General features: G+C 39.7%; 1 protein-coding gene across 1 annotated transcript; it reads right to left on the reverse strand.

Moving 5' to 3' along the window:
* Nucleotides 1-1,791: 1,791 nt before the first annotated feature.
* Nucleotides 1,792-10,272, reverse strand: LOC124287214 (alpha-(1,3)-fucosyltransferase C-like). Its single transcript, XM_046723712.1, has 2 exons — nucleotides 10,018-10,272; nucleotides 1,792-3,201 (listed from the first exon to the last, which is right to left on the reverse strand). Exon 2 carries the CDS (start codon nucleotides 2,833-2,835, stop codon nucleotides 1,894-1,896), a length of 942 nt encoding a protein of 313 aa, XP_046579668.1. The 5' UTR covers nucleotides 2,836-3,201; nucleotides 10,018-10,272; the 3' UTR covers nucleotides 1,792-1,893.
* Nucleotides 10,273-15,102: the final 4,830 nt, after the last annotated feature.

The raw sequence follows: 15,102 nt of genomic DNA on the forward strand, positions 1-15,102 counted from the left end.
TTGATTATTTACAGACCAACCCCATAAAACTGGAATATTGCTGAGTGCGGCGTAAGGCTAAATTTACTCACATACTATTTGGCCTCTATTGAATTCTAATCTGTGTGCCATATGTGTGTAAAGTGTGCACAGATTCCACAATTTGGCTGCTTTTTGCTGGGATTCATTGAAGCTCTGTAATATCTTTGTTCATACGTTCATGTAAAGGTTGTGTATTTTTCCTTGTCTGAATTAGCCTGCATCACAGTTTACGAAAAAAAAGTTGATAAAATATTGATTTCACCCATAGATGTGTGAGATAACACTTGGAGTCAAACCCAAATTTTTCTTATTGATGCTTGGTGTGTCGGCCTAACACCGGTTTTCGTCATTTTCGCATGTGTGGTCGCCGCGAAAGGAATGGTGTATTTACTCACTCACTCATTCACCAAATTGTAAGCGTTAACGATATATGTCGCAATTTATCATTCGAAAAGTTGACTAGTTCTGATGAGGTTAATGACTTCATTTCAGCATGGACACTTGATAAGTGCTTATTTAGTGTCCATCATTTCAGGTACGATTAGAAGTTTTGTCCCAAAGGTAACGGCTAATCGAACGTCTGCGTTTCCGACAAGTTTGTATTTCTTATGAAAGAAAAAAATTGCAAAATATTTTAGCCTCCTCACTTCTAAATATGTTTAAAAGACGAGAAATGTCATTGACATCATATATGTACATCTTATTTTCATATAGTTATAATCGTATATAGGTTTTAGTGTCTCAAAAGCCAGTTTGTGGCTCGACGCACGGTTTTTACTGTTGTATAATGTATGGTATGTAACATGTACTTGTGCGTGTGACACTGTAATACAAAAATATCCCACTATCAAGTAAAACAAACACGAGTACAATCAACGCCACGGGGGCAAGGTGACACACGCTGACAGATTCAATTTACAACGTTTGATCGCCCCTATTGACCTTCAATGGGTAACTCAGGCTTTATTCTGACGAGCTTTCAAGGTAAAGAAAAAAACTTAAATCAACATTACAACCCATGAACCATTGTAACGCACGTATTCGCCCTTATCTTACAGCACATATTTTTTTAATCGGTACATTCACACAACACATACAGGAACCAGTATCAGCGGACTGAAATATGTTGTACTAAGTCATTGATCTCAAGTTAAAGAGAGTGCACCCTTGACAAGCGTAATCAACACTTTACTAAGAGCCGAACCAATGCAAACTTAAACATACCTAACAACCTTAAACACGAGCTTGTTCCGAGTGACCAAGTTAGTTTAACGCCGCTAAAATGCATACAGTTATATCATTGCTTGTAAGCGTACTATACCAGGGGCTGATCCAGGAGTTTGGAGGTGGGAAAGGGGTGCACATAAATCATGAAGTCCAAACTAAGGTTAGGGAGGAAATGCTCCCCAGGGGAAAACGTTTAGGGGGAGATTGGGGTCTGCTCCTGTACACGGATACAGTTTCTTTCTGTAGCACCCGTGAAGATCCGGGTTAGAATCGGTCTTCAGTAACCCATGCTTGTCGTAAGAGGCGACTAACGGGGTCGGGTGGTCAGGCTCGCTGATCTGATTGACACATGTCATCGTATTCCAATTACATAGATCGATGCTCATGCTGTTGATCACTGGATTGTCTGGTTCAGACTCGATTGTTTACAGACCGTCGCCATATGGCTGGAATACAGCTGAGTACGGCGTAAAACAACAACCAACCAGTCATTCTGTAGCACGAGATGGCAAGGTTTGGGCAGGCAAATACTCCGGGACTGGATGCATCAAAATGTCCTTTTGTACACCACGTATTACAATATAACCATCAGTAGAATTACAACACACTTCAATAGAATATACATTTTACAATTTTGAAAGCTTTTCAAACGTCTTTGGGATTGTGACATGTGTCTTCGTGTATCCAACGGGCACTATCATAATAGTATTGGTGATATTTATCCAAATTATGAAGCTTCAAACATATATCACAGAAGGCAGATTCATAGGTTGTTTCTACATCTGAATGTCTATACCCGGATTTGTTTTCCAGAATCTCAGCATAGGCTGTCACGTTTGTTTCCAGATACTTAAGATAGGTTGCCAGTTCTTTTGGACTAGAAAAGTCTGCTGCATTAATGTACGTTCCTTTTGGGAGCAGGGAATTATAATCTGCCCCTCCCCGAACAATTGGAACAATGTTTTCAGAGTAGATTTTATATAACTTTTCAGAGATGTAGTCAATGCACAGAGTATTTTCAAACGCTAAGTAGAACCTGTATTCACCGAAAAGTGAACTCTGGCAGTCTCCTCCATAACTGCACATTGGGGAGCCACAGTTTCCATACACATCTGTTGGTATATGCTTGCGTAATTCGGCGACGTAGTCTTCGCGTCTTGAGGGCGTCTCGCAGTTGCTGGCAAACCAAAGAACGGATTTAGTTTTTTTCAAAGCAAGTTTGGTAAAATTAGCTGATTTGTGTGTCGCCGTGCGCAAAAGAACATTGTAAGGCAAGGCAATGTCCGAGTCAAGCCGATAGGTCATTGTCCAGTTAAACACACGGCGCCACTGCTGGGAGTAGTGGACTTTACTTTCATAATAGTATGGACACTCTAATCCAAACATGATCCACACTTGATTGGCTTGTTTGGCAGGTGGAATGGTGTCAGAAAGTTGCACTACATTGATGAGCACAGCATCTGCTCTTCTGATCTGAGTGGGATCATATGAACATTCGCAGCCTCTCTGTGGACACTTCTGTAAACCTTGTGGACAAACATCCTTGAAGTGGCTGAACCATTCTGGTGTGTTATAAAACAATATCATCTTTGATTGGTTTCCATGTGATGTCTGGAATCCGTTTTCGAAATTCACGTTGTAGGAAACTCTCTGTCTGAACTGTTCGGTGGAATGAAATGAAATTGGTTTATAGAAATATGGAAATTTCTTGGAGGCACTGACAGCTAATTTGTAGTATGGGTCGGAAGTATCGTTGATGTCATCGTGTGCCCTGAGCTATGCGAGGTCTGCGTCCGATAGACTGGCGAGTGAGTAATTCATTGCGACATTTGGAAGCGGCATCAGCCAAACGGGGTCTTGCCATGACACACTGTTGTACAGAAGAAACGTTATGCATAACCCTATGCCACAAAATACCAAACTGATATTCTGCTGTCGGTGCATCGTCTGAACCTGCAAAGGAGAAAAACATACGTATCTATTAGGTCAGAAATTTCCGAAAATGGTCAAATTGTAGTGATAATGTACGCTCCGAAGTTCATATCAGCACAAAGACAAGAGTACCATTTCCCTCATCCTTAGTAACGGTATCTTTGGGGAACGTGGCCTTGACCCTTGAACTGGTACCCTGTCTGCATACACATGTTCTACAACCCGAGAAGATCCGGGTTACATTTGGTCTGCAACAACCCATGCTTGTCGTAAAAGGTGATTAACGGGATCGGGTGGTCAGGCTCGCTGACTAAAACTAAACTCACTCAAACCGCTACTGAGCAGTAATGGTTGGACATAAGGTGCTATATAAGTGCATTATTGGTATATCATATATAAAACTATAAATAAACAATACATTTCTTCCGTTATGTTCAAGCACCATCATGAATTCATGGAAATACTTCTTGTTATGAACACACATTCCAAACATATGGCACATGAAGACATGCCAATATCATATGATCAGTAAATAATCGAGTCTGAACCAGACAATCCACTAATCAACAACATGAGCATCGATCTACGCAATGGGGATACGATGATATGTGTCAAAGAAGTCAGCGAGCCTGACCACCCGATCCCGTTAGTCGCCTCTTGTGTTACTGAAGATCAATTCTAGACCGGATCTTAACGGGTGTTGTCGGGTTGTGAGCATTCGGTACCCGGGTGCACAGGATTAAAGATTTTTAAAAAGTATAAAAAAATTAGATGACCCCATCTCCTCGAAATGTTTCACCTTACAACAAATCATGATTATTATGTTTTAAATCTTTAATCCTCGCAAAGACACGAGGGCCTGAGCCCGGGTGGGGTTGTCAAAGGTTTTGTTGTCCCCTTGTGGGCAGCGTTCGAAATTAACGTCGGTCCGCAGGCCCGAAGCCGACTGAAAACCACTCGGACCCACAGCTTTTTTTTTCTGCGGGTCCTTATGGCCGACAGCTTTTTCACCCATATTAACTAAGAGTATTATCTCCATACTAAAATATAGGGCCTACACATTCTGATCCATTCTCTTCCCACAGAGGTTACTTGTCATATCTTCCTACGTAGGAAGATATGACAGGAGTAACCTCTGTGGAAAGAGAATGATTCTGATCAGGACCCACGACTTTTTATGGTTCTGGGTCCTTAGGGCCTGCAGCTTTTCAGGGTTAAGGGCAAATACTGCTTGTGGGTTGTACCGAGCGTCCTCGTGATTGTTTGTCGGGAACACAATTGGCCAGTCTAAGTAAACTCAGGCTCAGTATTATTCGTTATCAATAGACAAGGGAAGAGAAAATCCAAAGTCCCGTCGAACCCTAACAAGTAGTCGCTGACTGATTGGTTAAATCCGTTTTGCCGTCTCGCGTTTGATTGGACGGTCATAGGTCGCTTAAAGGTAAGCTGACGCGACCTTCTACTAGGATTTGTTTATAATACTGAGACGAATAATACTGAGCCTGAGCTTATACTTCGAGTGCACAATTCACTTGATATTGATTGAGTTGGCCAGTGGGGCTGCGTGACCTCGACCTTCCTCGAGCACCCGTGTAATCACTGTTTGCTTGCGATTCATCCAGGAGCGCTTGGCAGCGTGCAGCCTTGCAATTATCTTTGATGATTATGGAAAATAGTTGTGAAATATTTTTGAAAAGGCTGAGAAATAGGCCAAATGTAAGTTTACATAAGACTACTGTAAGGGGGTTAAAATAAGGCAGCCGTTGTGTGGGTATGTTTACGAAACCTGCTTGATTCATCCTTTCATTAGGAAATATTCTACTGATAAACTCCGGGGAACAGCTTACTTGCATATTGTTTGTGGCATTGCGGATTCATTGCGGTGTTCAGTCTATCGCTAGCTAACCTAAAACTGCGATCGCTCCGACACTAAAATCACATCCTTTTATTTTTTCTTCATGAACATGTATTTGACAAAACACATGTTAGAACAAGACAACGAGAGCCTGAAATGAAACAACGTTACCTGCATGCAGTCTGTGGAAATGAATGACAACAACAAAATACGTGTGGAAACCACACAGTGTTAAACACAATGATACCATGGCACCCCAACAAAACAATACTTTGATAATGCAAACCAAACTCATTCCAGCGTACCCCCAGTGAGTCCTTCTAATGGTTGCTCTTTTAATGTTAGGTATCGACAGTTCACTTCCATCCTCCAGTCCGTGGTCAGCGTTTCGTATTACCCTATACACTAACGCTTAGTCTCTGAATATATATAATTTTGAAAGTAACAAAGAAATCCCATTTAAATTGAAAGGGAGCCTCATTGAGAATGGAGATTCAGTCTCTGAATATGTATAATTCTGAAAGTAACAAATCATCCCGTTTAATTTGAAAAGGAGCCCCAGTGAGATGGGAGATTCAGAACCTGAGGAAATCTAGACTTGCTTCGTTTAGGGCTTTAGCACTGCAGGGAGGTCTGGGCAGTAGGGAAAATAATATGGTTCAGGGACTGTGAGACAGACTAGTTACCCTAGCCAGTGGTCAACTAAGTGGGAATTTTTTAATAAGTTGTCTTAAGACGCATGGGCAAATAATCATATGTACTTTAGAATCAGAATAGTGAAAAAAGAGCAGTGCTGGTTCCAGTGATAATTCTTCCATTACTTAAAATTGAGACACTGAACACACAAGAGGTCAACGGGGAGTCGGGGAGTTAATATGTAACGTCAGATTGGCAATATTTCAGCCATATCGTAACGAGAACAATTACATTAAAATGACCAGACCGTCACAGGTTCTGACTTAAAACTAGCATGTTATCACATAAAGGTATCACTATAGAGAACTATACAATTTTAAAACGGTCTTTACTGAAGGTAGATCATCATACAAGGAACAATTGGGACTTTGGCCCATAGATGGACTTACATAATTCCTTCAGGCGTTGGCGATATCTTTTCGCAAATTAGCCATACATTGAAAGAACACTCTACGATTAAAATCACGGAGAATGAAACTTAATGTGAATGAAATTGGACTTTAGTACCCTCTCAGGGGTACACCTATTTAAAAGATTATAAAGTAGTTCTAATGTATGGATCAAAAGACAGTTTAGTCTCAAGGGTGAAATGATATATTTTGTAAACTTATGTGTTAAAATATAACAGTCATTTTCAAACTGAACAAATCGTGACTTTCCACAGTAGATGTGCTTATATTCATATCAAAAGACAATTAATTTACGATACTGACAAAAATCTTAGTGTCAAGTACCTAAATGTGTGATTAGACTAAAATGGGGATCATTATCTTACCTGCAGCTGCCTGAATGCCACAAGGCTGTATGACAAAAGTGATGATTTTTATGTCAGCAATATTCCAACAGCTCCAGCCTTGGCTGTTTACAGTTCACATCTTTTGAGGTACAATCGAGCGTGCTCTTTTCATCAGGAGCGTCAAAGAGCGTCATACCACTCTTGCTCAGAAGTTGTTTGATCAAGGCTACAGCATCCAGGGCCTCAGTAAAACTTTCAAGGAGTTTTATTGTAGACATGTGGAGGAAATTTCCAAATTTGATGCATAAGTGACAAAAATGATATCCGATGCAATTCCCTATTTTGACCTATACCATATGTTCCCAAATTATTTCAGTTGAACAAATTACGAGACTTGTGACAGGTGCCACCGGTGGGACGCTCACCTTTTCGGTACCTGGTATCATCACTATTTCATAGGGATTCATAAACACATGCTCTGCCATCGTATCGCATAGTGGTAATCGCTGGATTGTCTGGTCCAGACTCGATATATTTACAAACAACATCGTACAGCTGTAATATTGCTGAAACAAATATAAACTCATGATGCAGTCACTATTGTACAATCCACCCTGCATTTAGCAAGGAAGGGTTAGGGTTTGCCGCTTATATTAGTCATGTCAAATACTTCAATCGTTATTTCATATCAAACATTTATATCACTGTACTCTCTGTCAGCCATTGCTTAATTAGTATAAAGCCGATATCAATTCAACCGGGTTAGAACTGATCTTCAGTAATCCATGCTTGTCGTAAGAGGCGGCTAACAGGATCTGGTGGTCAGTCTCGCTGACTTGGTTGACACATGTCATCGTATCCCAATTGCGTAGATCGATGCTCATGCTGTTGATCACTGGATTGTCTGGTCCAGACTGTATTATTTACAGATCGCCGCCATATAGCTGGAATACTTCTGAGTGCGGCGTAAAAGTAAACTCACTGACCCACTCACTCTAACGCTGCACGCTAACGATCCATTGCTGATAACATGATGTAGTTATATTACCGAACCATTGAAATAAATCCTATTTTCTGTCAATATGGTAATAATTCATATACCTATGTCCGAGCAACCGTGTGAGATTGTCAGTTGAGAATCTCGGGTTCCTGGACATGTAGGATGTCACCTTATAATGTTGGAAATAGGGGTGGATGCGGGGAAATATTTGAAAGCTGTGGATTAAGCGTTTGACGTTGGGGGATCTCGCGTGGATATCTCGCGTGTCATCCTGTAAGAATGAGAACCGGGTGTCTAGTACTCGCGTCATCTCAGGAATACACACCTTGTAGGATTGATAAAGATTGAACCAGCCATAAAAGATCTTAAGTTGGGTAAAGCTGCAGGCCCGGGTGGTGTTTTAGCCGGGTGGAGTTGTGGCAGTCATCTCGTTCCGTATCTAATAGTTATTTGTGTAATAATATTCTATCTACAGGTAATTGTCCTACTGAGAGGTGTGAATGTTTGGTTGTTCCACTCCATAAGCAGGGACGGTATGATTGGGTGGATAATTATCGAGTATTTCCCTCACAGAATTTTTCTTTTATTGTTAACGTCTGCAGCAGTTTGCTGATTTCTTTAACAATATTCCAGAGTCACAGGCAGGATTCAGAAAGATATATTGTGCAATGGATAATGTTTTTACATTAAAAATGTCTTATGCAAAAAATATTTGCCTGAAAGCTGGAGTAGATATTTCTGTTTGTATGATGATTTCAAAAAGGCTTTCGATTCGGTTAATGGGAATTTGTTATGGTTTTCAGTTATGACAAAAGGCGTTCCTGGAAAGTTGTTGTTTGCTTTACAAAATATGCATTCTAAAATAAAACCTTTGTTAGAATATCTGGCACTTCTATAACAGAGTATTTGGATTGCTTAAGTGGAGTAAAACAAGGATGTGTCCTTCGTCCATTTTTATTTTCAATGTTTATCTCAGAATTTCAATATATGATAGAAGATTCTGATGTCAGAGGTATATTTAATCTGTGAAGAATATTTAGATTTGTTATTATTATTGTATGCTGATGATTTATGTATTTTTGATGATAGTGTGGTTGGGCTGCAAAGGAAAATGGACATCTTGAGTACATTTTGTAAGTCTTGGGGTTACAAGTTAATATGGATAAGAGATTTTAGTATTTCGACATGGGGGTTACCTTCGTAATTATGAAAATAAGGTTTTCGATAGCGTACAACTTAAAATAGCAACATATTATAATTATATTGGTATCATGTTTTCTACTAGGTTGTCTTGAAGTTTTTGTACTAAGACGCTATTGGCAAAAGCCAATATAACAGTATGACTTTAAAACAATTACAACATAATTTTACAATTTTTCCTGTTCATGTGTTATTTAAACATTTTGATTGTAAAATAAAACCAATATTGTTGTACGGGGCAGAGGTGTGGGGATTTCAAGAAAGACGTGTTGTTAATATATTTCATATAATTTGGGTAAATTTGTTTCAGGGGGTTGTAAACATATATCAAGTAATGTAGCATTATCTGAATGTGGAAGATATAGTATGAATGTAGATTATCATCTTAAATGTGGTACATTTTGGTGTAAACTATTAAGAATGTCTAATGATCGTTACCCTAAACAAAGGTATAAATATATACTTAGATTAGATTCTGTTGTTGGGATTACTTGACTTTCAAAACTACGTACTTCTAAATGAGTATGGATTTGGTGATGTTTGGCTCTCCCAAGACATTGGAAATGTGTCGTTTTTTATCATAATCTAAGCAGAGGTTAGTTGATTGTTCAAAACAAAATATTGGTAGCAATGGCATGGATTCATCCAGTCTTGTACATTTTAAAAGTATTATATCAACATTGCCTCTTGATAATCACATTTATGTAAGAATTAATGTAAGAGACTTAAGAAGATATCTATGTTTGTTAATATTCAAAATCAATCGGGTCTCACAAAAAACAATTGTAGAGCATTTGGATTTTTCTCCACGGGGCCAGTACTATATTGAATGTCCTCGCCTGTTTCATAGCAACCATGGGCAGTGTGTGTCGGCGGGTAGTCCATGAACTGTAACGGCCTACTGGCCGGGCGGGTGGAGAGACGCGCTGCAGTCATAGGCAAGGGCTGTTCATTGTCGGCTAGAGCTATGAGAAGAGTTTTCTCAATACTCACGGATCCAAACAAATGTCATTGGCAGTGGCTGTTTCACGTCAGGCTAACGCTATGAGAAGAGTTCTCTTAATACTCACGGATCCAAACAAATGCTACAAATATATTCTATTCCTCCCAACAAACTGAAGGCCAATAGCAAATACAAAGATGGTGTCGGGAATGTGGTCTCTAATGGGTGGATGTCATATTCCACTGTTTTGTTCGTGTCTCAACGTGAAGTATTTATAGCACGCGACACGAGAATGTACATTATTCTGGTTCCCTCTGACGCAGATCAAGAAAGGCCTGCTTTTCAGTCAACGCAGCTCACACTGAATATAGTTGCAATCAAGAGACATTAGCACAGATGTCACTAACCTTTACGTTCCTCCTCTAGTAAATTCTCAAGTAATCCGTGAATGATTCATTAAACGCCATTCGTGAGGGGTCTCAGCGTGGGTACAAAGGTAGCGACACAAACAGGACGATCGGGCCCCTGCCTATTATGTTAAGTGAATACCCGGTGGGGTGAGAGCTTGTGTAGCCTTTGTCGAGGTTCACAGACATTTTCTCTTCCACCCATATCTATCTGGTTAAACCCGCTCACCCAGCCCCATGTTAATTAATTCTATCTATTCAGGATGTGGATAAGCTTGGCCAGACACGGTATAGGGGTAGTATGTTCCCTGTGAAATTATATCCCTACTTTGAGGATGTAAAAAATTTACACAAATCAGAAATATCATTTAACTATTAAAAAATGTACTGTTTGTAAGAATTCATACTCAAGTTTATATAGAAAGCCTGTAAAACTGCAGCAGGTGAGATCATTGATAATAATTGAATTAATGAACGCAGAGACCCCAAGAGAAGCAGGTAAAGATTTCCCTCAGGGTCTTATTCTTCCATCTCACCGGTGTTCCTTTCCCTTTTCATTGTAAATAAGGTTATTTTTTGAAGAGTTTAACTACTGGGCCTAAATACTAGTCTACCTTGGAATAAGATATGTTGAGGAGACATGATGATGATTTGTATGGAGCAACATGTACGCTGTGAATGACACACACACACACACACACACACACACACACACAGAGAGAGTAAAATACATGTATATGTACAAAGTAAGTGACGTCTCTGCATGTCATGTACAAAATCAATGACACACCCCTAGTACAAGTGTACAAAATTGATGATTTTATACGTTCCCCAAAATTAAATCATATTTTTAAAAATGCAAACCATGTAGAATTATTCTCTGAGTGCCTACTGAGCGCCAACACAGTTGATATCTATATATAGTATTGATACATTTGCATATTTTCATTTGAAAACACTACATGATAAAATAAAGGGAGGGGTATGGTTACTATTGTTTCTCGGTTTATACTCCAGAATCTGGAGAATTGGAATAGTATGTGATTAAAGGCACTATGTCACACCACACTTCTTCTAAAAGAAATAATGCATTTCTCTCAATAATACTAATTATCGGCCCTCAGGGAAGCTACCATATAATCTATTCCCCCCAAAATACGTATTTAGATTACAATATCAAATTGAAAAGTTTGAATGAATTAATGCAACGTATTAAATTGATTCTCGCGCCCCCTACTGACCGAACATTATTTCAAACGAACCCCATAGAGTTATGTCCCTTGGAGCGCTCTTTACGAATATCTTGCGCACAACTTGTGACTGAAACCATTTCGGCAAACACCGACAACACCGCGTGCAACAGTTTTCGATGTACGGAGCAATTGAATAATTGCATATATGGCAAGTGGTCTCTGTTTGGAAGATGTTCGCCTCGAAGTTTCAATTATCGATTTCAGGCAAGTCGTAAGGGATAATAAGTCTTTTATTGCATCAGTAGGAAGCTGAAGTGACTGCATATGCCCTTTTCTATATATTTTATATAAGCTAAAACATTGTCGAAAATGTGTGACGTTGTTTTTTTAAGTATGCCGCCCAAATCCAACCCCAAAACCAAACGCGTATTTGCCAGAATGACGTAAGACCAGGAACCCCGAAATGCACATGTGAAACCTGTAACTGGATATCAGCTGTCAACACCCATTTGCAAAATGTAACGTAAACACGCAGAAAAAATCCACCATTTGTCTGAGTGACACGGGCAACGTTATGGCCACGCATGACGACATGGCAAGAATATGTCCTTAAAACAAAGCTGTCATGCCCCGGTGGCTGGGACGTCCATTCGTGACAACCTCGCCTTATTCAGGACTGCTTGATTGTTTGAGTGTTTGTTGATTGTTGCTTAACGCCGCACTCGGAAATATTCCAGCGGTATGTAAATAGTCTGGACCAGACAATCCAGTGATCAACAGCATGAGAATCGATCTACGTAATTGGGATACGATGACATGTGTCAACCAAGTCAGCGAGCCTGACCACCCGAACCCGCACAAGAGCAAAATAATTGAAGATCTTAATAAAAGTCTTGAAGAGTCGGAACAGAGACGATCTGAACTAGGGGCACCAGTCAAACTTGATTCACAAGAAATGAAGACACTCGAGGACAGCATCCATGAACATGCACTACTCCGTTTCAGCTATCCAAATAGACACCAAACTAACGACTATAGGCGATAAGATTGGCAGTGTTATGCCAAAAATGAAGCTCTCCTATGCCAGCGCAGTAAAATTGCCTTTAGCATCAACTGAAGTAAGCACAGAACAGACTCAGAATGACCACCCCACTCCCAGACACCCCCACCCAAAAACATTTGTCCAGAAGCTATACAGTGTCGTGACTACATTCCTCGCTTCAGGAATTACGAACAGCGCGGACAGAACAATAATTGTACTAATAATAGTCAACAGACACCTGATAACGCTGAACTCGAAACCAGTTTCTCACTCAACCATGTTCCTGAACAATAATGACTCTAAGGCTTCTCACATGGAATGTGCGCGGTCTATTACACGATACCCGCGATATATATAATGGCTTTTCCTAATTAGTGAACATACTTGCAGCCCAAGAACATTGGCTTACGCCAGATTGTGAGTATGAATTTAATACCTTGTCAGGATTTTCTGTTATTACCTATTCGTGTAATTCACAATCACCTTTTTCTAAAGGCTCTGGTGGGACTGCATTTCTGTGTAATGATAAATTCATTAGGAGTGCTAAGGCGCTACACACTAACTCACAGTTCTTTGTAGCAGCTGCTGTTCATGCTATGGGGTGTAATGATGTCTTCGTCAAAAGTTGCCGTCTTCCTTCAACCAACGTATTACACTCAACATATGCCAAGGCATTAGATGAACTTATTGATATGTATGATACTTTAGGGGTTAAAGGTGATACGATCATATTAGGTTACGTGAATTCTGACACTCAGCAATTTAAGATGCCTTCGCGTGATAGATTACTACAAAAGGTAATAGATCATAGACACCTTGTTAGTGTTAATGGAAGAGGCAATACCCTTTCACATTCATAAGAAATCTTTGCAAAAGCAGAATCGATTGTATAATTGTGACTGCATCATGAGCAGATATAAGTTTCAGCAGTATTACAGCTGTATGATGTTGTTTGTAAACAAATCGGGTATGAACCTGACAATCCAGTGATTGACATCATGAGATAACACGGTAACAGAGCATATTTTATGAATCACTGTCAAATAGAGACGATACCAGGTGTTCGCGAATAGGTCAGCGTATCCTGCCCCGCCGATGGTACCCGTCATAAACATATGTTAAGTCTAGTCATTTGTTCAACTGAAATAATTCGGGAACGTATGGTATAAGTCAAGATCGGACATCATTTTTGTCACTGATGAATCAAATTTGGAAATTTCATCCATATGTCTACCGTAAAACATCTTGAAAGTTTTACTGAGGTCCTGGATACTGTAACCTTGATTAAACAACTTCTGAGCAAGAGTGGTATGACGCTCTTTGACGCTCCTGATGAAAAGACCACGCTCGATTGTACCTCAAAAGATGTGAACTGTAAACATCAAAGGCTGGAGCTGTTGGAATATTGCTGACATAAAAGGGAAGTTGACTGTTGGAAAGCTGAAATCATCCCCTTTGTAATACAGCTTTGTGGATAGTCTTTGTGTCACTCTGAATCTTTATGCGTAGATCTAAATATGAACAGTGGAGGCGGTCTCACTTGTCTCCTTAATTTCAAGTTCAGGTGGGTAAATCAGTGGAAGGACATTGGCTGTTTGATGGTTATTGAACACACGCCTTATGCAATACAGTAACTACACCATCCACTGTAGCTTACTCGACCAATACCACTATAGTACTTAGGATCACTTTCCATGCTTTGTCTATATACAATGTATACCACACACTCCATCCAATTTAGATACAAGACAACTTTAGTGGCACTCAGCAGACGAAGCACACATAAATATGTATACGAAAGACTTTGAGACACTTCTCAACAACCTGCTGTCATAGAAGACTTTAATCCACAGCAAAGTGAACTTCTTATGTATGTTAGCTCCCTATACACCCCTCAAAGGGTATATAGATCCCACTTGACTTGAAAAACGGTGGTTTACATGAACCTCACTATGAAATAAGGGTAGCAAGGCGATAATGAATAGCTGACAATAGGCCAAAATTATGCAAATCCTATTACAATGCGAAAAGGGAATTCAGGCGCTTACACCGAAAATCAAAGCGAAAACAGTGTAAAGAAAAAACGTGCAAAACTAGAGCAAACACACCACGCTGATATGAATACATTCTATGAACATGTTCGTAAGCTGAGGCGTTATTGGTTAAAATGGTTGTAGACACGATCAGCTAGATGATGTCCTATATACAGAAATCAACGCCTCAGAAATCAGATGACATATAAATAATCTCAAAACAAAGCAGTCCCCAGGACCTGACGGTAACACAAATGAACACTTTATATTGGAGGAGTGGCGCTTGTAGTCACACTAAAACACCTGTTCAACCATATACTTGCATGTCAGTACTATCCACGAGCATTCAGATAAGGTATGATAATATCGGTTTATGCAGGCAAAATCGACAAGCATGATCCCCGTAACTATAGTCATAACTCTCGCATCATGCCTCTCTAAACTCTTAGAGAAAATCATTCTAAGAAGAATAGAAACATATACACACAGTAACCTCCAATCCTTTCCCGATGTTCTACCATTTGGTTTCAGAAAAGAACATGGAGCAATCATGTCTGTATTTACAGTTTTAGAATGTGTTAATTTCTACCTGGAGAGAGAATCACAAGTGTTTGCTGCACTTTTAGATAATGAAGAAACTTTCGACCGTATTTGGCATGCGGGTCTCTTTGTCATTACATGACGTTGGTGTCAAAGGCAAATTATAGAATCTTCTCTTCCACAGCTATACGGACAGTTGTGCTTAAATATCATACAACTGAAAATATCTGATGAGTTCCCCATGAAACAGGGTGTTGGGCAAGGTAGAGTTATGTCA

This window comes from Haliotis rubra, unplaced genomic scaffold (assembly GCF_003918875.1).
Source record: "Haliotis rubra isolate DU_JTF1 unplaced genomic scaffold, ASM391887v1 Scf4, whole genome shotgun sequence".
NCBI lineage: Eukaryota > Metazoa > Mollusca > Gastropoda > Lepetellida > Haliotidae > Haliotis > Haliotis rubra.

Coding starts and splice junctions, on each gene's coding strand:
- LOC124287214 (XM_046723712.1), bottom strand. CDS start 2,835: ATGATATTGTTTTATAACACACCAGAATGGTTCAGCCACTTCAAGGAT.